General features: G+C 39.7%; 1 protein-coding gene across 1 annotated transcript; it reads left to right on the top strand.

The window, feature by feature from the left end:
• The first annotated feature begins 6,604 nt into the window (after nt 1-6,604).
• On the top strand, nt 6,605-21,987 carry LOC129862467 (gonadotropin-releasing hormone II receptor-like). The gene is made up of 4 exons (XM_055934180.1): nt 6,605-6,942; nt 8,323-8,944; nt 12,132-12,336; nt 12,529-21,987. The coding sequence occupies exons 2-4, from the start codon at nt 8,393-8,395 to the stop codon at nt 13,050-13,052; spliced, it is 1,281 nt and encodes a 426-aa protein (XP_055790155.1). The 5' UTR covers nt 6,605-6,942; nt 8,323-8,392; the 3' UTR covers nt 13,053-21,987.
• The last annotated feature ends 2,194 nt before the right edge of the window (nt 21,988-24,181 follow it).

Below are 24,181 nucleotides of genomic sequence, written 5' to 3'. Positions count from 1 at the left end.
GTATCAGATTGTTTTACTTTTCAAAGAAATACTGAGTTTTAATTCTAATTACAAACTGAGTTTCTATTCAAAATAATTCAAAAACATATTAAATGCTTTGGATGTTTCTCCTGCCCTGTAGGGAGAGATGGTGGAATTCGGATGGGAGCGCATGCTCATCACTACTTTTCACACAATACAATCCACAGTAAACTCACAGTTTGGTTCTGGAACCACCTTCACTGCTCCAATCCTATCGAGACATTCCAGCCTTCTCATTGCAATGATCTGCAGAATTAACAAGACCAGCTTTTAAAAGGCAAAGGCCTGGCCGATAATCAACTTATCAATGCTACAACTGCAACACTGGCACGACACTCATTGATGTATTGTACCTCCACCGGGATAGCAGCAGGTTATAGTATACCCTGTTTACCCCAATAGGGTTACTAGAGTAGGCTACACTCTGGGGTGGTGCTATAATGCACTGTGAATACTGGTATGTCAACCATTGGCATGACCTATAGGCCTAGGTTCACATGGAAAGGATTAATGATTACATTTTTCAAGTGAATGAGATGGAGTGTGAAATATCTCAATCTATGAGGCAAATAATGACAGAAAAAAAGTTATGGGGAGCAGTTAATGAAGAGAAAGGAATGATGATGACATGGTGATCAATTTGTCAGAGATGAAAGGACTTGGTCAGAGAATGTGTAGTTTGTAAAAATGTTTCACAGTTCCTATCAAAGCTAAATTTATTTTCACAAAACAATCTGTGTAAGGTATGATACGTAGCTGATCATTTATGCGGATGGCTGCCAAATGCCATGAAGCATAGGCATTCTGACTGCGGAGTTATAGCTGCATGTGGCAAACTGCTGTGACATTCAGGTGATTAGGGAGTGTGCTGTGGGCAGATCTCAGAAACCCCTCTCTCCTCTCTTCTCTTCTCCCACCTGCAACAGTTGTGACACTGCAGACAACAGTGTACCCTGCATTACAGGTTATGTGACCTGTGTGAAGCTAGCCATAATAAGGATAAGCCACGACGATGGAATTTGTAGTTTGCCTTCAAAATTCAAGTCCCCCATTGAAAGATATTCAAACGGACAAATAGTGCAATCATACCATATTTGGGCTAGATAATGCTAAACAAGGTTGGAATGTTATGGAAGTTCAAAGAAAGACAATAATTTGTTAATTTCACCCCCCAAACAAGTAAAAATCTGTTGAAATTGCACTGTGGATGTATTGGACTTTAGAATTGCATTGGGGGCATACTTATATGCACTGTACAGCCTTACCCCAATTCACAGAACCAAGATCCATAGGTATCAGCCTACACGGTGAAACCCACAGATTACAATTCTGAAGAATATACACAAATATTAGTGTTGTAGATCATATTAGCGACCTTTAACTGAGGGGAATCATCTCACTATATAGCTTATTGTGAGTATTGACATTCATATTGCAATGTACAGCCTTACCTATGGATCTTGGGTCTATGAAATGGGGTATCTGCATACTCAGTGACATCTACAGACTACAACTGTTTTGTTCTCTCTTTTGTTCTCTATTGTTCCTCAAGCAAGGGGGAGGATGACATCAGTGGGCACCATAAGACCAACTCCTTGAATGAACTGGCCTGCTCCTTGTAGTTTGCAGTTGTGTCTAAAAAACACTATTTTGCTTTAAAAAAAATAATTTAAAAGTATATATATATATATCTTCAGTGTGTACATTACTGTATTTATACTTATTTGTCAGGCCAAGCGATTGGCCTGAAACATGTCAAGGCGGGCCTTGAGCTGATTTACATGTGTAAAGGCTTATCACCATTAGGATAATCTAGTTCGGTAACAGCTCTGACAGTCCATTCTTTACATTGTGTTTTTGAATTAGCTGGCTTCTCAACTAAAGTTTAGTAGGGGAGAGTGGAGTAAATTGAGCCAAAGGGGTAGGTTGAGCCACCCTTGTTTCTCGGAAATCATACACAAAATTCATAACTTGACCAAATCTTTAGGAAGAGGTTATCCTTTCATGGAGTCTGTGAAGGAAGAAACCACATGGAAAAAGTGGTAAGCAAGTTAGGTAACAAACAATAATGACTTTTAGCAAGTCAAATGAACAGAGGGGTTGGGCTAAATGCAGAAGACACATCTTGGTTGAATGCATTCAGTTGTGCAACTGTCTAGGATTCCCCCTTTCCCTTTTTGTGTTAGAGGTTTTATATGCTTGTATCTAAACCAAAGTACATTTTAAAAACGATTTTGTAACAATTTTCAGATTGTTCTATACATCAGTTGGGGTCTCTATAAGCTTCAAAATAAGGTCCTAACCCTGGCATAAAAGTGATTCCTTGTACCTGTGTGGATATAGTCAAAATGTTTGCCTTGGGATAAGCTGAGCTGTAGTTGATGAGCAGCATTCTTACATAGGTATTTTGCTTGTCCAGGTTGGATAGGGCAGTGTGCAGTGCAATGGCAATTGCGTCGTCTGTGGATCTGTTGGTGCGATGTGCAAATTGTAGTGGGTCTAGGGTGTCTGGTAAGGTGGAGCACTTAATGATGACAGAAGTGAGTGCTATGGGGCAATAGTCATTTAGTTCAGTTACTTTCGCATTCTTGGGTACAGGAACAGTGGCGTACATCTTGAAGCAACTGGGGACAACAGACTGGAATATGGAGAGATTGAATAGGTCCATAAACACTCCAGCCAGCTGGTTTGCACATACTCTGAGGATGCGGCTTGGGATGCCGTCTGGACCGGTAGCTTTGCGAGGGTTAACACGCTTAAATGATTTACGTCAGCCACAGAGAACGAGAGCACACAGTCCTCGTGAGTGTCTGGAGCCCGTGTTTGTGGCTCGATATTGTTTTCCTCAAAGCGGGCAAAGAAGGTGCTTAGCTAGTTATTTCCAGGCTGTAGGTAATAATACAAGAAACTTTATAAGCAAATAACACACAAAAAAAATATTAGGCAAAATTAGCTAGGAACTAGAAACAGGGCGATCGTGTATGTTGACACCATCTTGTGTTTTTTTCCCCAGGCGTAATGCAAGGCATTATCGCTGGGATATGAGGTAAGCATGTAAATTGTAATATGAATTTCAACGCATAGTAAGTTGACTGGTGAGCTTAATGTGGCTAATTTCACACCGGTTTAAGAGTCTAACAATAAGACCTACAGTATGACGCTAATTATTCGTGAAAACTTTTCACAGTTGTGTTCTGCGGGTGTCACTGACTAGGCTAAAACTCAATTTTAAGATATCAAGATCCATAGGTAAGGCTGTACATTGCAATATGAATGTTCTATAGAGCCCCACAATGGAGATGCCATAATACCCATAAAACCTAGTGGTCAAACAGGGAAATTCAACAGTCTAGCTATACAAGCTAGATAGTTAAGTGATAATGCCAGAGAAGCCAGTGTTTGGAGGATATATTGGCAAAGTTTGACTAACAACACCTGTGCCAGTATATCCTCCAAACACCGGCTTCTTGGGCATTATCGCTTAACTATCTAGCTCATGGTTAGCTAGTTAAGGCAACATTAGCCATCTATTTGTCTAGCTTTTTAAATGCATGAGAAATTGATAAAAATGAGTTTAGCTTTCTTTGGCTTTTTAAATGAATGGGGTTTTAAATGAATTGGTATTCACACATTTGTTTTTGAGGTAGAATAGGTGTCACCTTATTGGCACCTTCTCTATTCCAGAACCAATGGGTGTGCCTGAGTCTTCCTCTCTCAACTAGGTAAGGTGTTTCAACCTGGAACACTATTCTCCTGCTTTGGTCTGTTTCAGTCATTGTAGGAAGTCCTGAAGAGCAGGAGTGTGTGAAGAGTTTTGTCCCAGCTCAGCTCCAATACCTGACTTAAATAATCAACATACCGAATCACAGTGATAGGCTATGATTTGTAATCGGGTATGGGTTGGGCTGGAACAAAAGCTTTTGCACACTCCTACCATTCAGATATGGAGCTGTCCACCTGTTTATGTCATTATTCTGTACTATTTGTACAATTGTAGGGGTGGGTGGGGGGGGTTATTGATACAGTATATAACGCATGCTCCACTCTCAAGTTGAACTTGTTGACTGATGCCATGGCGGCAGCTGCTAAGAAGAAGGGAGCAACAGAGAACCAGTAGACTGCAGCCAAGACATCACTGGTCCACACCTGCCCTGTCTGTCACTGAGTAGTATTCGTTGGTACTGTATGTGCCTTTTGGTTCCACTCCATGTGTTATCTATTGTACTGGCCTGTATTGTACAGTCTTTCATATGTGTAGTAGTGTATTACATCGTATTGCTTAGTTTATCATGTGTCAACTTTTGAATTCAATCTAAACCACAGATTGTTAACTTGCTCTATTTTGCACATGACCTTTATAGATGCAGACCAGATCAAGCAGTACTTTGAGAGGAAGCATCCCAAGTATCTTGGCCAGGTCGCAGTTGCAAATGAGAACTTGTTTTCAACTAGCCTACCTGGTTAAATAAAGGTGAAAAAAAAAATAAAAAAAATAAAATAAAATAAAAAAAGTCTCCAATGGTCCCAGTACTGGTTGATGTGCAGGCCTACAGTAAGTGACCACACACACTCAAATGGACCTACAGCTGTGACAAGATTCTAACATCTTTCACACACAGTAGACATAGTGTAAACCACCATGTTGTCAACAAAATGCTGTCCTTAATGCTTAAGTTGTATTGTCTAATTTCTCTTAGAAAAAAGGGTTACAAAAGGGTTCTTTAGCTGTCCCCATAGGATTTCATGCAGAAACCTCTGTAGAAAGGGTTCTACATGGTACCGAAAAGGGTTCTACCTGGAACCAAAAGGGTTATTCAAAGAGTTTTCTTATGGGAACAGCTGAAGAACCCTTTAAGGTTCAAGATAGCACCTGTACTATTTTTGCTACCTTTTTCCCCCATCTATGTAATGCTGTCCTCTTGCTAATTCTGGGGTTCAGACTGAATGCAGTGGTAAATGTGCTGCTCACAATTGACAGCAGCAACATGGACCAGTTAAATTCACAAGAATAGTGTGATATAGCTGTGTTTAAGTATGGCTTCTTTGCTTTTATTCTGTTTGTGTTTCTCATTCTCCTGGAGCTGACCGTATGGTCAACAATATTTTATATAAAACCTACCTTGCGCATACGGTTTTTCGACAAATAAAACCCCCACCAAAAATCACAATATGCTGTTTTATATGCAACATGCAACAATTTCAAAGATGTTACTGAGTTAAAGTTCATATAAGGAAATCAGTGGTTCTGCCCGGTACAGTTGAATCCGGGATTCATCCGTGAAGAGCACACTTCTCCAGAGTGCCAGTGGCCATCGAAGGTGAGCATTTTCCCACTGAAGTCGGATAGGACACCAAACTGCAGTCAGGTTAACAACCTGGTGAGGACCCTGGTGAGGATGACGAGCATGCAGATGAGCTTCCACCAGATGGTTTTCTGACAGTTTGTGCAGCAATTCTTCAGTTGTGCAAACCCACAGTTTCATCAGGTGGCTGGTCTCAGACGATCCTGCAGGTGAAGAAGCCGGATCTGGAGGTTTTGGGCTGGCATGGTACATATGGTCTCCAGTTGTGAGGACGGTTGGACGTATTGCCAAATTCTCTAAAACGACATTGGAGGCTGCTTATGGTAGAGAAATTAACATTCAATTCTCTGGTAACAGCTCTGGTGGACATTCCTGCAGTCAGCATACCAATTGCACGCTCCCTCAAAACTTGAGTCATCTGTAACATTGTGATGTGTGACAAAACTGCGCATTTTAGAGTGGCCTTTTATTGTCCCCAGCACAAGGTGCACCAGTGTTATGATCATGCTGTTTAATCAGCTTCTTGATATGCCACACCTGTCAGGTAGATGGATTATCTTGGCAAATGAGAAATGCTCACTAACAGAGATATAAACAAGTTTGTGCACAAATTCAGAGAAATTGAAAAATACAGGGATATTTTATTTCAGCTCATGAAACATGGGACCAACACTTTACTGTTGCGTTTATATTTTTGCTAAGGACAATTACTGTCTGTAATAAAGCCCTTTGGTGGAGAAAAACTAATTCTGATTGGTGGGTGGGCGGGCCTATGCCCTCCCAGGCCCACCCATGGCTGTGCCCCTGCCCAGTCATGTGAAATCCCATAGATTAGGGTCTAATGAATTTATTTCAAATGACAGATTTGTAACTCAGCAAAATCTTTGAACTTGTTGAGTTTAGATTTTTGTTCAGTATAGATTTCAACTTGTTCATAAATTATAAGGAATTAAATAAAGACCCCCCACTGGCTGAAGGAGAAGAGGTTCTGGTAAAATAAGGTTGTGCTTCTAATATCATCTAGGTAGGTAGATAGCTAGCTATTTAACTTCTTTGCAAAAACTCACACTCAATATGCACAATAGTCAAATTAGGTAATTATTCTATTGTTGAATTCATATTAAAACATTCCGATATTGTTTAGCATTATCTATTCCAAATATGGCATGATTCCACTTTTTGTATCCGTTTGAATCACTTTCGACCGGGGACTTTTATTTTGATTCCACTATTGTGGCTAATCCTTATTGTGGCTAGCTTCACACAGGTCAATATGCAACGATAAAGATGCTGAGGAAAGGGTGCCGAGAACAAACCACAGAATTGCATTATTGTACTTGAAGTCTGATAATCGCAATAGTTATCTCCAATACTATATTAAGCAGGCGTTCGACAGCTATACCATTATCTCCTATTAAAAAAGCATTATAGAAAACAATTAAGAAACGCTTCTAAACCACCAACTTCAGGGGGGAAAGAACTGAAAGCGTAATCTTGTCACAAAGTTTTTTTCCTTTCACTGTTTCACTGGGACAAGGCAAAACAAAATATTGCAGCAGCGCGATTCACGAGGAACGAACAGGTGCTTTTGATGGGGAATTTGCCGCCACTTTAACAGGTTAGTAGTTTCTTTCAGTCAAGTTGGTACTATGGGAGTCTTCAAATGGGTGAAAATTGAACACAATCAACTAACTCCTCTGTGATTCCAAGAGCTCATTGTATATTCTTCAAGGTCAATCAGAATATCACATAGGCTAATGTACCAGTTTGTTCTATGGCTGATTGGTTCGACATTTCTATTTCTGCTTACCATGTAAGATAGCTATGCTTTTTGCTCAGGCGAAGGTAATGCTTATTGCAGTAAATGTACATAAGATGCCCCTGCGGATGCTGACACTCAACCTATTCAGTTTTCTAGAATGTTATTGATTCTACATCATAAGAATGTTACACACACACACAGAGTGGGCGGCAGGTAGCCTAGCGGTTAGCGCATTGGACCAGTAACCGGAAGGTCGCGGTTTCGAATACAATCTAACGATGTGTCCTTGAGCAAGGCACTTAACCCACATTTGCTCCCCGTGAGCCGTACTACTATGTCTGACCCTACAACACAATACCTGCTCTTTCCATGACTTGGACTATCCAGGTTTAAGCTATGATCCCGTATTGATGTCACTTGTTAAACCCACTTCAATCAGTGTAGATGAAGGAGAGAAGTCAGGTTAAAGAAAGATTTTTATGCCTTGAGACAATTGGATTGTGTATGTGTGCCATTGGGCAAGACAAAAATATTTAAGTGCATTTGAAAGGGGTATGGTAGTAGGTGCCAGGCACACTGGATTGTGTCAAGAACTGCAATGCTGCTGGGTTTTTTACTCAACAGTTTCCCTTGTGTATCAAAATGTTTTTATTTTTTATTTAACCTTTATTTAACTAGGCAAGTCAGTTAAGAACAAATTCTTATTTGCAATGGTGGCCTACACCGGCCAAACCCAGACGACGCTGGGCCAATTGTGCGCCGCTCTATGGGACTCCCAACCACTGCTAGTTGTGATACACCCTGGAATGGTCCACCAACCAAAAGACCTCCAGCCAACTTGACACAACTGGGAGAAACATTGGAGTCAACATGGGCCAGCATCCCTGTGGAATGCTTTCGATGAATTGAGGCTGTTCTGATGGGGAGTGTATATATATATGGTTTAATTATTATCATTGTGTTCTGAATAGATGATTAGTATTAGATCACTAACCACACTTTGTAAATGTTTTATTGTAGCATCTGAACATGATATGAGAGGGTATGTATTTTAATGCAAATCAGTGTAGAGTATGTACTGCTTTTTCATATAGTAATCCACCATAACTGTAGGGTATTATTGTGTCTGTGCAGAGCATAATTGCTAGTAAGCTGACTATGTATAATCAGTATGTAACAACAAGTGCAGAAACTGAATACTAAACATCCCTCTTTTCCAACCATTTATTCTTATAGGGTGACCTGTTCATATGAACACATTGCTGGAGAACCAGAGAAGATATTGTCTCTGGTGTTCCTGTGGGATATGAATGACAGCTTGAGAATGTCACATGAGATCATGATGTTTTACCAAATGATGGAACAAGCCCAGAACACCAGCTGTGAAGCACCCACCCCCATCTGCAATAAGAGTGCAAATGGAGACTCACTACAGCTGCCCACCTTCTCCACAGCAGCCAAAGTCAGAGTAATCATTACTTTCACTCTGTGTGCCATGTCAGCTGTCTGTAACCTCGCTGTGCTGTGGGCCGCCAATACCAACGGAAAGCGCAAGTCCCACGTTAGGATATTAATAATTAACTTGACTGTGGCAGACCTGCTGGTGACTTTCATCGTCATGCCTGTTGATGCTGTCTGGAATATCACAGTTCAGTGGCAGGCAGGAGACATCGCCTGTAGGCTGCTGATGTTCATGAAACTTGTTGCCATGTACTCCTGTGCTTTTGTCACAGTGGTCATTAGCTTGGACCGCCAGTCTGCTATCCTCAACCCACTAGCCATCAATGAGGCCAAGAAGAGAAGCAAGATCATGTTGTCTGTGGCGTGGGGGATGAGTGTGATTCTGTCTGTTCCCCAGGTGAGGCTCTGGTTAAGAGAGGTTTCATGTTTTCTCTCCTCAACCTGGTCTCAGGACACCACAACAATTATCAAAATATACATCGGAGGACATAACAACCCTGTTTTATTATAGAGCTTTATTATACAGCTTTATAATAATAATAATAATAATAATAATAACACATTTTATTTTAATCTGTTTTCATGACACCCAAAGTCACTTTACATACAAGAAAATCAGCTGGATAAAAAGGAATAAAATCCCAGTAAAATAAGTAATTACAGTGCATTCGGAAAGTATTCAGACCCCTTGACTTTTTTCCACATTTTGTTACGTGACAGCCTTATTCTGAAATGGATTAAATCATGTTTTCCCTCATCAATGTACACACAATGCCCCGTAATGACAATGCATAAACAGGTTTTTAGAAATTTTTGCAAAAAATAAATCGAATTTAATTTAATTTACATAAGTATTCAGACCCTTTACTCAGTACTTTGTTGAAGCACCTTTTGGCAGCGATTACAGCCATAAGTCTTCTTGGACATGACGCTACAAGTTTGGCACACCTGTATTTGGGGAGTTTCTCCCATTCTTCTCTGCAGATCCTCTCAAGCTCTGTCAGGTTGGATGGGGAGCGTCGCTGCACAGTTATTTTCAGGTCTCTTCAGAGATGTTCGACCAGGTTCATGTCTGGGCTCTGGCTGGGCCACTCAAGGACATTGAGACCTGTGTACGTAGGGTCATTGTCCTGTTGGAAGGTGAAACTTCGCCCCAGTCTGAGGTCCTGAGTGCTCTGGAGCAGGTTTTCATCAAGGATCTCTCTGTACTTTGCTCCGTTAATCTTTCCCTCGATCCTGACTAGTCTCCCAGTCCCTGCCGCTGAAAAACATCCCCACAGCATGATACTGCCATCAGCATGCTTCACCGTAGGGATGGTGGCAAGTTTCTTCCGGATGTGACACTTGGCATTCAGGCCAAAGTGTTCAATCTTGGTTTCATCAGACCAACTAATCTTGTTTCTCATGGTCTGAGAGTCTGTAGGTGCCTTTTGGCAAACTCCAAGCGGGCTGTCATGTGCCTTTTACCAAGGAGTGGCTTCCATCTGGCCACTCTACCATAAAGGCCTGATCGGTAGAAGGCTGCAGAGATGGTTGTCCTTCTGGAAGGTTCTCTCATCTCCAAAGAGGAACTCTGGAGCTCTGTCAGAGTGACCATCGGGTTCTTGGTCACCTGCCCGACCAAGGCCCTTCTCCCCCGATTGCTCAGTTTGGCCGGACGGCCAGCTCTATGAAGAGTCTTTGGTTCCAAACTTCTTCCATTTAAGAATGATGGAGGCCACTATGTTCTTGGGGACCTTCAATGCTGCAGACATGTTTTGCTACCCTTCCCCAAATCTGTGCCTCGACACAATCCTTTCTCAGAGCTCTACTGACAATTCCTTCGACCTCGTGGCTTGGTTTTTGCTCTGACATGCACTGTCAACTGTGGGACCTTTTATATAGACAGATGTGTGTGCCTTTCCAAATCATGTCAAATCAATTGAATTTACCACAGTTGGACCCCAATCAAGTAAAAAAATAAATAATTTGCAAACAATTCTAAAAACCTATTTTCACTTTGTCATTATGGGGTATTGTGTGTAGATTGATGAGGAACATAATGCATTTAATCCATTTTAGAACAAGGCTGTAACGTAGCAAAATGTGGATGAAGTCAAGGGGTCTAATGCACTTCATATAAAGTACACCAAACATGACAGAATAACCGTGGAGAACACTAAACATGATGACAGACTAACCGTGGAGAATACTAAACATGATGACAGACTAACCGTGGAGAATACTAAACATGATGACAGACAAACCGTGGAGAACACTAAACATGATGCCAGACTAACCAGGGAGAACACTAAACATGATGACAGACTAACCAGGGAGAACACTAAACATGATGACAGACTAACCGTGGAGAACACTAAACATGATGACAGACTAACCGTGGAGAACACTAAACATGATGACAGAATAACAGTGGGGAACACTAAACATGATGACAGACTAACCGTGGAGAACACTAAACATGATGACAGACTAACTGTGGAGAACACTAAACATGATGACAGACTAACCGTGGAGAAGACTAAACATGATGACAGACTAACCATGGAGAACACTAAACATGATGACAGACTAACCGTGGAGAACACTAAACATGCTGACAGACTAACCGTGGAGAACACTAAACATGATGACAGACTAACCGTGGAGAACACTAAACATGATGACAGACTAACCAGGGAAGTGAACTAGACAGTGGATAAAAGCTAAGCCTGTGTGAAGAGGTGTCTTTAGTGTGGACTAGAATATGTGTATGGTTTGTGAGGTTCTGACTTGGAGAGGGATTGAGTTCCAGAGTTGGGGAGCTGCACTGCTAAAAGCCTGGCTTCTGATAGAGTGGAGCCTGGTGAGAGGAATGGTGAGGAGGCCAGTGTGTGAGGCGCGCAGTGAACAGGTGGGAGTGTAGGGATACAGGAGGTCAGTAAGGTACAGAATGTGGGCACCAGTCCATTGAGTGCTTTGTAGGTGAGCATGAGCAATTTGAAGAGGATCCTGTATTGAACTTATTCAAATAAATGTATAGCAAATGGACATGACTGACTTGATTTTTTTACGGCAATTATAAACCTAATGATTGTAGCAATAATTTAGAACAAAACTCAGAAATACTTTCCTGAAGGGAATTACAGTACAGGCATTGCAGTCACTATTGTCCATGGTTTAAGAGTAACCATTTTAAATGTGATTGATAACCGGTGAGGAGTGCCTGCCCTACATAATTGACTGACTCATGATTATGACAGCAATTATACATTGCTGCGAATAAAAGCCATCCAACTACATAGGCTTAAAAAAAATGTATCACTAAAAGAAGACCTTGCCTTGCAATTATTACTTTTTCATAATTCATTTCAAGCATTCAACACTTGGCTCTTTTCACCTAATTACTTTTCACCTAATTTCATTGCAAATTGAATGACATCTGCAGTGTATTACTCACATTGACTGCAGACTAGGCAGGATTGAGCTTCTGCTGCATGAAACACTACTATTTTATGTAGTACAAAACTGAAGCCAGGCCATATAATTATTGTTAAAGACATGTTGTTATGGTTAAAGTCTGTTTCCTTTGTGTTGTCATGCAGATGCTGATATTCCACAGTGTGACCATCACGGTTCCAGAGAAGTTTACCCAGTGCACTACACATGGGAGCTTTGTCCAACACTGGCAGGAAACCCTGTACAACATGTTCACCTTTGCTTGTCTTTTCCTGCTGCCGCTGATCATCATGATCTTCTGTTACACACGTATCCTGGTAGAGATATCCAGCCGCATGACCCACGGAAACAGTAGGTCAAATTACATATTTTACCATCAATTGTAGTACCACTAGTGGCAGTAGTGGTAGGTGTAGTATACAGTTGTTCATGAGGGGGTTACAAAGAGCACTGTGTATTTGAAGATAAAGGTAATTGAGACTTATTGTCAAATTTGGTGTTAGATGCTAAGATTATGAGCAAGTGTTTATTGCCTTGTTACAGTGTCTTCTAAGGAGATACATCTCCGACGCTCTCACAACAACATTCCAAAAGCACGGATGAGGACTTTGAAGATGAGCATTGTTATCGTGACTTCCTTCATCGTCTGCTGGACCCCTTACTACCTGTTGGGACTGTGGTACTGGTTCTTCCCTGACGATATGGATGAGACGGTCTCTCATTCTTTGACTCATATGCTCTTTATTTTTGGCCTCTTCAATGCCTGTTTGGACCCAATAACTTACGGCCTGTTCACCATCCATTTCCGCCATGGCCTGAAGCGCTACTGTCGGAGCACAGCTACGTTCAGCCGTGAGTCAGAGAACAACACTACCCTGACCGGCTCTTTCAGGCGCTCCCCCTTCCGCCTGACACGGCTTACCCAGCAAGGCCAGACGTCCATCACTGGCCAGATGGCAGAGGAGGAACAGGTCAAGAAAACCTGCCGCTATAGCAACTACCTCACAGTTCACAGCAGTGGAGAAGGTGACCCAGGTCCGGCCGGTAAGCACTATATGAGGGATTAGAATGCATCCTAATAACGAACATTGCTTACCTTAATCTTCATACCTAAATCTGCTGGCTCACAATTAATACTTTGAAAAACTCATTGTTGTGCTGCAAGAAATCAGATTGGATTAATTTTCCCATTCAGCCAGATGGAGCTTACAGTGTAAATCATGGTTTCCCCAATAGTTGTGCGTATTTGGCTGGCAGGTGATATACACAGTGCATTTAGAAAGTATTCAGACCACTTGACTGTTTCAACATTATGTTACGCTATGTATTAAATTAAACATTTTCCTTATCTACACACAATACCCCATAATAACAAAGCGAAAACAGGTTAGACATTTTTTGCAAATGTATAAAAAATGTAAAACAGAAATACCTTATTTACATAAGTATTCAGACCTTTTGCTATGAGACTCGAAATTGAGCTCAGGTGCATCCTGTTTCCATTGATCATCCTTGAGATGTTTCTACAACTTGATTGGAGACCAGCTGTGGTAAATTCAATTGATTGGACATGACTTAGAAAGGCACACACCTGTCTATTTAAGGTTTCACAGTTGACAGTGCATGCCAGAGCAGAAACCAAGCCATAAGGTCGAAGGAATTCGAGGCCCAGTTCTGGGGAAGGGTACTGGAGAATTTCTGCAGCATTGAAGGTCGCCAAGAACACATTGGCCTCCATCATTTTTAAATGGAAGAAGTTTGAATCCACCAAGCCACCCGGCCAAACTGAGCAATCGGGGGAGAAGGGCCTTGGTCAGGGAGGTGACCAAGAACCCAATGGTCACTCTGACAGAGCTCCAGAGTTCCTCTGTTGAGATGGGAGAACCTTCCAGATGGACAAGGGTCTCTGCAGCACTCCAATCATGCCTTTATGGTAGAGTGGCCAGACGGACATGACAGCCCGCTTGGAGTTGACCAAAAGGCACCTACCATGAGAAACAAGATTCTCTGGTCTGATGAAACCAAGACGGAACACTTTGGCCTGAATGCCAAGCGTCACGTTATGAGGAAACCTGCCACCATCCCTGAAGCATGGGGTGAAAGCATCATGCTGTGGGGATGTTTTTCAGGGACTGGGAGACTAGTCAGGATTGAGGGCAAGATGAAAGGATCAAAGTACAGAGAGATCCTTGATGAAAACCTGCTCTAGAGCGCTCAGGACCTCAGACTGGGGCAAAGGTTCACCTTCCAACAGGACAACGAACCTAAGTACACAGCCAAGACAATACAGAAGTGGCTTCGGGACAAGTCTCAATGTCCTTGAGTGGCACAGCCAGAGCCTGGACTTGAACCCGATCGAACATCTCTGGAGAGACCTGAAAATAGCTGTGCAGCAATGCTCCCCATCCAACCTGACAGAGCTTGAGAGGATCTGCAGAGAAAAATGGGAGAAACCCCCCAAATACAGGTGTGCCAAGCTTGTAGCATCATACCCAAGAAGACTCGAGGCTGTAATCGCTGCCAAAGGTGTTTCAAAGTACTGAATAATGGGTCTGAATACTTATGTAAATATATTTTATACATTTGCCAACATTTCTAAAAACCTTTTTTGCTTTGTCATTATGGGGTATTGTGTGTAGATTGATGAGGAAAAATAACAATATAATAAATGTTAGAATAAGGCTGTAACGTAACAAAATGTAGAAAAAGTCAAGGAGTCTTTCTGAATACTTTCTGAATGCACTGTATATATTACAGTACCAGTCAAACGTTTGGACACCTATTCATTCAAGGGTTTTTCATAATTTTTACAATTTTCTACATTGTAGTGAAGACATCAAAATTATGAAATAAAACATATGAAATCATGTGGTAACCAAAAAAGTGTTAAACTTATTTTTTATTTTAGATTCTTCAAAGTAGCCACCCTTTGCCTTGATAACAGCTTTGCACACTCTTGGCATTCTCTCAACCAGCTTCATGAGGTAGTCACCTGGAATGCTTTTCAATTAATAGGTGTGCCTTTTTAAAAGTAAATGTGTGGAATTTCTTTCCTCCTTCATGCGTTTGAGCCAATCAGTTGTGTTGTGACAAGGTAGGGGTGGTTTACAGAAGATAGCCCTATTTGGTTATGGCAAGAACAGCTCAAATAAGCAAATAGATATTACAGTTCATAATTACTTTAAGACATGAAGGTCAGTCAATCCGGAACATTTCAAGAACTTTGAAAGTTTCTTCAAGTGCAGTCGCAAAAACCATCAAGCGCTATGATGAAACTGGCTCTCATGAGGACCGCCACAGGAAAGGAAGACCCAGAGTTACCTCTGCTGCAGTGGATAATTTCATTAGAGTTACCAGCCTCAGAAATTGCAGCCCAAATAAATGCTTCAGAGTTCAAATAACAGACACATCTCAACATCAACTGTTCAGAGGAGACTGCGTGAATCATGCCTTCATGGTTTAATTGCTGAAACCACTCCTAAAGGACACCAATAATAAGAAGAGACTTGCTTGGGCTAAGAAACATGAGCAATGGACATTAAACCGGTCGAAATTTGTCCTTTGGTCTGATGAGTCCAAACATTTTTGGTTCCAACCGCTGTGTCCCTGTGAGATGCAGAGTAGGTGAACGGATGATCTCTGTATGTGTGGTTCCCACCGTGAAGCATGGAGGCGGAGGTGTGATGGTGTGGGGTTTGCTGTCTGTGATTTATTTAGAATTAAAGGCACACTTAACCAGCATGGCTAACACAGTATTCTGCAGCGATACCCCATCCCATCTGGTTTCCGCTTAGTGGGACTATCATTTGTTTTTCAACAGAACAATGACCCAAAACACACCTGCATGCTGTGTAAGGGCTATTTGACCAAGGAGAGTGATGGAGTGCTGCATTAGATGACCTGGCCTCCACAATCACCCGACCTCAACCCAATTGAGAAGGTTTGGGATGAGTTGGACTGCAGAGTTAAGGAAAAGCAGCCAACAAGTGCTCAGCATATGTGGGAACTCCTTCAAGACTGTTGAAAAAGCATTCCAGGTGAAGCTGGTTGAGAGAATGCCAAGAGTGTGCAAAGCTGTCATCAAGGCAAAGGGTGTCTACTTTGAAGAATCTAAAATCTAAAATATATTTTGAGTTTAACACTTTTTCGTTACTACATGATTCAATATCGGTTATTTCATCGTTTTGATGTCTTCACTATTATTCTACAATGTAGAAAATAGTAAAAATAAGAAAAACCCTTGAACAAGTATGTGTGTCCAAATATTTGACTGGTACTGTATATAAACACTTTGTTTTAAATATATTTTCCCATAACCTTATCACCCCTCCCCTAATTGGAGTAAACTATTGGACAACAACACTTAGTCTTCTACTTCCAGCTTTAACATACTATATACACATTTACTGTGATGTTTCACAAACATTTTGAACCTTTCTATTCTTATAGTTTCTAAAGATTGTAAATTAAAGATAAATATTTTTGCTAAGAGTATTATTATAATATTGATCGACTATGACTTTTCAAATCAACCAGTAGTGCTATTCTGCAAATGTTGCACTTCTTCAACCATTCCTGGACCTGCGACCAAAAACAAGCTCAGTATGGACAGTATCAAAACAAATTATCTTATGATTCTGTCTCTTCGCAGCAAAGTCTGCAGAGCTGGGATGGTTGTATCCCCCATATATAAACTCAGCAAAAAAATAACGTCCTCTCCCTGTCAGCTGTGTTTATTTTCAGCAAACTTGACATGTGTAAATATTTGTATGAGCATAATAAGATTCAACAACTGATACATAAAACAAGTTCCACGGACATGTGATTAACAGAAATTGAATAATGTCAGTGATGAGCAGGGACCCTTGGTATCTTTCTTTTGGTGTTTTTCAGAGTCAGTAGAAAGGCCTCTTTAGTGTCCTAAGTTTTCATAACTTTGACCTTAACCTATTTTGGTCTTTAATACAGGCCCAACAAACAAGTTTCTTAATTTTCCCTCACACTTGCCTCTCATTTTTGCAGTAATGCTGCAATTAGTTGGTTGTAATTTTGGGTAGAGCAGACATTTCCATATATTTTTGTAAACTGCATGTGTGACAACTCCACCAGTCCTATTTATGATATAATTTACAAAGATTATACTTTTTTCCCCAAAAAATATATATATTTTTGTAATTATTATATTTGAGTTTAACCACAATATTTGTTGTATTATTTATTCTGTCTTTTCTGAAATTAAACTGAAATTGCAACCAACTTTCTATGGCTGGTTTTAAAACTAGCTATATTTTGGAGCTTTTTTCATTTTCAAATAGCTGAAAGTGAGAGGTTGTATTCTGAATAAAGTAAAAGGCCATTCATGAACATGGGGTGAGACATTCTTACTAATCTGCTAGAGAACCAGTTTGGATTTAAATTTAACTTTTGTATGACTGACGCCTTTAGTGAGAGGGCTAATGCTTTAATATTTAATCATTTCTGCCCTCTCAATTGATATGAATTATATACATAGGCCCATTTCATTTTATCTGGCATGACGTTACAAATAAAATATAATTTTCTTTTGCTCATATAATTTAAAAAAAACAGGTCGCTAGGTGTAGGCAAGGCCATAAGCAAACAGGTAAACTGGGATATGACTAAAGAGTTAATCAGGGTGATTTTTCCACAAATAGACAGGTATTTTCGTTTCCATGGTAGAAAAATAAATTTTTGCTAACTTTATTAAACTATTGTAATAAAATAATTTCTTTCTTTCTGGATATGTATACCGAGAATGTCCACATCACCGCCAGAACATTTTATTGGTAAACTATATGGTAATGTAAAAGTTGTATTTTTTGTCATCCAATACGTACTATATTACATTTATCATGATTTGGTTGTAATCCAGAGAGGTTAGAAAAAGTCTCAAGATCCTCTATGAGGCTGTGAAGGGATCCAAATTGTGGATTTAAAAGAAAACATGAATCATCAGAATACAATGCCACCTTTATGTTTATGCCCTTGATTTCTAACTCCTTGATATTATTGTTGGATCGGATTTTAATAGCTAACATTCCGATGGCCATAATAAATAGATATGCCAATAGTGGACCACCTTGTTTTACTCCTCTTAACAGTTTAATACTTTCTGAGAAGTAGCCATTATTTTCTATTTTACACCTAGGGTTACTCTACATAACTTTATTGTATAAGAGATTCTCCAAAATCGATATATTCCAGGCATTAATATATAAATTCCTGTCATACTTTATCAAAAGCCTTTTCAAAGTCAGCTATGAATACCAGACCTGGTTTTCCAGATTTTTCATAGTATTCTATTGCTTCCAGTACTTGTCTTATATTATCTCCAATGTATCGTCTGAATAATATACATTTTCTAGAATTTTTGCACCACAACACTGAAGTTTAAGAGGCCTCCAATTTTTTTTAATGGACCGGATCTTTATATTTACCACTTGGATCAGTTTCAGTAATAATGTAATCAGACCTTCTTGTTGAGTATCTGATAATCTACCAAGTTTTGGTATACCTCCACTGGTATACCATCCAACCCTAGAGTTGTCCTGGACTTAATGTCTTTAACATGAGTCTTTCTGTACAGCTGTTAATGTTACATTATTCATAGAAAAAATCCATACAATTATCTTCGGTGGAGATGGAGGAGACTGAAACGGAAACATATGTTTATGGTACTTTGCTTCCACTTTCAAAATCTTGTTTGGTGAATCATATGTGATATAATCCATACAGTTCACTTTATTTTTATAATATATTACACTTGATCTTTCTTGAATAAGTACCTCCATTTCTTTTTGTTTTTCCTCTACCTTCTTTTTTTTTTTTTTTTTTTTGGTGCCAGCGCGAATGACATAAGAAAGTAGTCAAGACGACTAGCTTGATTGAGCCTCCGCCATGTATATCTAACTAGGTCAGGATATTTAAGCCTTCATATATTCACTAGTTCTAATATATCCTTAAGCGTATGAGGGTGATAGTTTGTACTGTGATTTCCTTTAGAGTATTGTATTGCTTGTAGGTTTGATAAATGATTATATATATATACAGTTGAGGTCGGAAGTTTACATAAACTTAGGTTGGAGTCATTAAAACTTGTTTTTCAACCACTCCACAAATTTCTTGTTAACCAACTATTGTTTTGGCAAGTTGGTTAGGACATCTACTTTGTGCATGACACAGGTATTTTTTCCAACAATTGTTTACAGACAGAGTATTTCACTTGTAATTCACTGTATCACAATTCCAGTGGGTTAGATGTTTACATACACTAAGTTGACTGTGCCTTTAAACAGTTTGGAAAATTCCAGAAAATTATGTCATGGCTTTAGAAGCTTCTGATAGGCTAATTGACATAATTTGAGTCAATTGGAGATGTACCTGTGGATGTATTTCAAGGCCTACCTTCAAACTCAGTGCCTCTTTGCTTGACATCATGTGAAAATCATAAAATAAATCAGCCAAGACCTCAGAAAAAAAAGTTGTAGACCTCCACAAGTCTGGTTCATCCTTGGGAGCAATTTCCAAACGCCTGAAGGTACCACATTCATCTGTACAAACAATAGTATGCAAGTATAAACACCATGGTACCACACAGCCGTCATACCGCTCAGGAAGGAAACGTGTTCTGTCTCTTTGAGATGAACATACTTTTGTATGAAAAGTGCAAATCATTCCATGAACAACAGCAAAGGACCTTGTGAAGATGCTGGAGAAAACAGGTACAAAAGTATCTATATCCACAGTAAAAAATAGTCCTCTATCTACATAACCTGAAAGGCTGCTCAGCAAGGAAGAAGCCACTGTTCCAAAACCGCCATAATAAAAGCCATAATATGGTTTGCAACTGCACACGGGGACAAAGATCGTACTTTTTGGAGAAATGTCCTCTGGTCTGATGAAACAAAAATAGAACTGTTTGGTCATAATGACCATCGTTATGTTTGGAGGAAAAAAGGGGACGCTTGTAAGCCTAAGAACACCATCCTAACCGTGAAGAAGGGGGGTGGCAGCATCATCTTGTGGGGGTGCTTTGCTGCAGGAGGGACGGGTTCACAAAATAGATGGCATCATGAGGACAGAAAATTATGTGGATATATTGAAGCAACATCTCAAGACATCAGACAGGAAGTTAAAGCTTGGTTGCAAATGGGTCTTCCAAATGGACAATGACCCCAAGCATACTTCCAAAGTTGTGAAAAATGGCGTAAGGACAACAAAGTCAAGGTATTGAAGTGGCCATCACAAAGCCCTGACCTCAAACCTATAGAAAATGTGTGGGCAGAACTGAAGAAGCGTGTGCGAGCAAGGAGGCCTACAAACCTGACTCAGTTACACCAGCTCTGTCAGGAGGAATGGGACAAAATTCACCCAATTTATTGTGGGAAGCTTGCGGAAGACTACCCGAAATGTTTGACCCAACTTAAACAATTTAAAGGCAATGCTACCAAATACTAATTCAGTGTATGTTAATTTCTGACCCAATGGGAATGTGATGAAATAAATAAAAGCTGAAATAAATCATTCTCTCTAGTATTATTCTGACATTTCACATTCTTAAAATTTAGTGGTGATCCTAACTGACCTAAGACAGGGAATGCTTACTTGGATTAAATGTCAGGAATTGTGAAAAACTGAGTTTAAATGTATTTGGCTTAGGTGTATGTAAACTTCTGACTTCAACTGTATTTTCAAAGAAGCATGGATCATTATTTGGAATGTATATATTAATGAGCCCCCTCCCCCTTTTAATTATTTTCTTTGTTTGACATAATTGACTGATTTTAATGTAGGAAATCTGTTCCCAAGTAGTAGAGAGGCGTATGTGATCATATCCCACTGAAATCAAAGTTTAAAATTCCCAATGTATTCAAGGTTTGAAAAAGTTCCGTTTTTGTCAAATACTATATCTGTTTGCGATTATTGCGGTCAATTTCTAGTGTACAAATGATTTAGAACTATGTGCCGGCCCCCCAACCAACCCGCTCAAGGAAAAATCGACACACACGGCTGAATGTAATTGGTGAACCCTGGTATAAACCCTTGAAGACGCTTATCTGTATATTACTTCAAACAATAGTACTCCCGTGGAGTTGTCTTTTGACTTGTCCAGGAAACATGTTTTTTCATTTAATAGAGGCAAAATAACCAAGCATACCACGAAAAACTATTTTCCATGGATATATCCAATTCGTCAAGATGTACCGAGGAGGAAGGCTTTAAATTCATTCCTCTTGGTTCAAGTTAAGTTAATCTTGCAGGTAGACATTACATATAGACATGGAACATCATAAATGTAAATGGATGCAAATTCAGCTCGAGGACATCTAGATGCTCAATGTGTGGACTCCATGGGTGGCTTCATTATAGTTTTCATTGTGCAATGTGAAGAACAGCTTTATGTGAATTCAAAAAGATTGCCATTTTCCTCTATGATCAGATGAATTTTGTGGTCCAGTATATATTGTATTCCACCCTAATAGCCTTTATAATTGAAGTGGTTGGGCATAGTGAAGTGTGATTGTACCTTACAATATGTATAGTCTTGGTTGGTTCTTTGGGGATGTGTTATTTATGGAAGTTATGTCCAGTGCCACAGCGAAATCACTGCATAGTGAAGACGACCAAACTGTAAAATGTGATTGGTTGGTTTATTTGTTTTTTCATTTGAAAAAAGAGTATATTATGTTGTTGTGTAATAAATTGATGGTCACATTCAGTAGATGTTACAGTAGAAGACAAACAGATACTTTAATGTTGAATTTACTGGTACCGGAAAATGTTGCAGAAAACCCCAGAAGACAATTTGTTTACTAATATTCAGTTGTATGCTTTTTCTCTTAAGTGTTTGCTTGTGTTCAAAGATAAAATAAGTTAAGGGGAAAGCAATGTGTGTGCATGACTGCAATATTTGTTAAGTTAAAAGCAAGATGTGTATGTTTGTGACTTGTACATTATTTGAATAAAGTTGTGTTAATTGTATTAATGCACACTTAGCATCTCCTAAATTATTAATGTGGCAGAATTCATCCTAAGTAATTAGTACTATAATATGTGAGCCTGCTAATACATACAGTTAAATTGTGTTCATTATCAGACCGTGCAGATTATCTTCTAAACATAACACTGTCTCTGGCCTGATCAATCATGTGATCTTATTTTGGACAGTAATATCCTAAATGCATAGATAATGGAGTACTATCTGATGAATCTCTTCTCCATCTCCGGTGCATTACTCACACACTGTCTGGCTAAATTGCAAATCTCCTGCTACACTACTGCTCACCAATTGTTTATTTCCCAGAAGAGGAATCACATTCTGACAAAGGTAACTATATTGAAAAACAATGTTTGGTTACACTTTCTATAGACCACTATGTATTCATTTATAAAGGCTGTTCGAGTGAGACAGAGGTTGTTTCGAATGTTAACAGCAAGTATAATTGTCTGTGTTAATAGAAAACCAAACACATTCATTAACTCTTTTCTTTTGCTCTCATTCTGTCAATGCCATTCTGAACCGCAACAATAATCAGGAATGACAGGCCCATACGATATTGCTCGTCAGTGACCTTCAGCAGGTATATGTTCTTCCATTTACATCAAACAACAACCTCATTAATATGGCTGCATCTGCTTCCCAGTCTGCAGCACTGTTGAGTGACACAAGTCACTGACCAAGGTGACAGCCGGCATGGCCTACATTTGAGGACACTGTACTTTTTTTGTATATATTTATATATATATATATATATATATACATATATATATACAGTTTGAAGTCGGAAGTTTACATACACTTAGGTTGGAGTCATTAAAACTAATTTTTCAACCACTCCACAAATTTCTTGTTAACAAACTATAGTTTTGGCAAGTTGGCAAGCAACATCTCAAGACATCAGTCAGGAAGTTAAAGCCTGGTCGCAAATGGGTCTTCCAAATGGACAATGACCCCAAGCATACTTCCAAAGTTGTGGCAAAATGACTTAAGGACAACAAAGTCAAGGTATTGGAGTGGCCATCACAAAGCCCTGACCTCAATCTTATTGAAAATGTGTGGGCAGAACTGAAAAAGAGTGTGCGAGGAATGAGCCAAAATTTATTGTGGGAAGCTTGTGGAAGGCTTCCCGAAACGTTTGACCCCAGTTAAACAATTTAAAGGCAATGCTACCAAATACTAATTGAGTCTATGTTAACTTCTGACCCAATGTGAACGCGATGAAAGAAATAAAAGCTTAAATAAATAATTCTCTCTACTATTATTCTGACATTTCACATTCTTAAAATAAAGTGGTGATCCTAACACCTAAGACAGGGAATTTTTACTAGGATTAAATGTCAGGAATTGTGAAAAACTGAGTTTAAATGTATTTGGCTAAGGAGTATGTAAACTTCCGACTTCAACTGTATATATATATTGTACGCAATAAAGAATATCAATTATGGGCCAACATTACAATATTGCTTCCAGCGTTGATCAAAGCTCATAACGCTTATATTCTTGCGTTCTAACCGCACCTGCCTCTTTGCGAACGAGTGGAATCATGAACAATGTTATGTTTGCTGCCTGCATTCTCCAGATTTGCCTCCCAGATGTGTCTTTTTAGCAGCACATTCACCACTCTCTCAAACGGTTAACTCCGCCCTCTCGCAGCACAGGCCTGGGACGTGAAACGAATTACCCCAGCTCGCAGTCGCCTCACAGTGTGTTAGCGAGACGCCGGACAAAAGGTAATTTTAAAACCGTCCCGCTACACCTGCCGTTTCTACAGACATCCCCCAAACAAACAAAAACCGACTTTCGGACAATGAGTGAACAATGAGCGCAATGCATGCAGGAAGAAGCATAGGCGAGAGAGAGAGGAAGCAAGCATAGAGAGAGGTTAGTACAGTGGTTCCCAAATTTGGGATTGGGGAACCATGTGTGGTCCTCTAAGAAAATCTGTACTAATCTTATCAAATAAGTTAGGAACTTAAAAAAATAAGATACTGTATGTTTTAATACTAACATCTCCATCTTCCCCATAGGTCTACATTAAAATGCAATCAAAATACAAACAATACAATTCTATGTCATACGTTTTCATTTCGTCGCTGATACTATGTGTCTGTGTGAATCCTTTCTCATATTTCCTCCCTTTCAAGGGTATAGCATTACAATTGTAATAGGCTATGC

Source organism: Salvelinus fontinalis, chromosome 9 (genome assembly GCF_029448725.1).
Source record: "Salvelinus fontinalis isolate EN_2023a chromosome 9, ASM2944872v1, whole genome shotgun sequence".
Lineage (NCBI taxonomy): Eukaryota > Metazoa > Chordata > Actinopteri > Salmoniformes > Salmonidae > Salvelinus > Salvelinus fontinalis.
This window is presented reverse-complemented; position numbering and strand designations above follow the sequence as displayed.

What these genes read in the sequence shown, in the direction of transcription:
- LOC129862467 (XM_055934180.1), top strand. Translation starts at nt 8,393, where the DNA reads ATGAATGACAGCTTGAGAATGTCACATGAGATCATGATGTTTTACCAA. An exon ending in TGATTCTGTCTGTTCCCCAG is followed by an intron (nt 8,945 to 12,131) that starts GTGAGGCTCTGG and finishes GTTGTCATGCAG; the next exon opens with ATGCTGATATTCCACAGTGT. An exon ending in CCGCATGACCCACGGAAACA is followed by an intron (nt 12,337 to 12,528) that starts GTAGGTCAAATT and finishes GCCTTGTTACAG; the next exon opens with TGTCTTCTAAGGAGATACAT.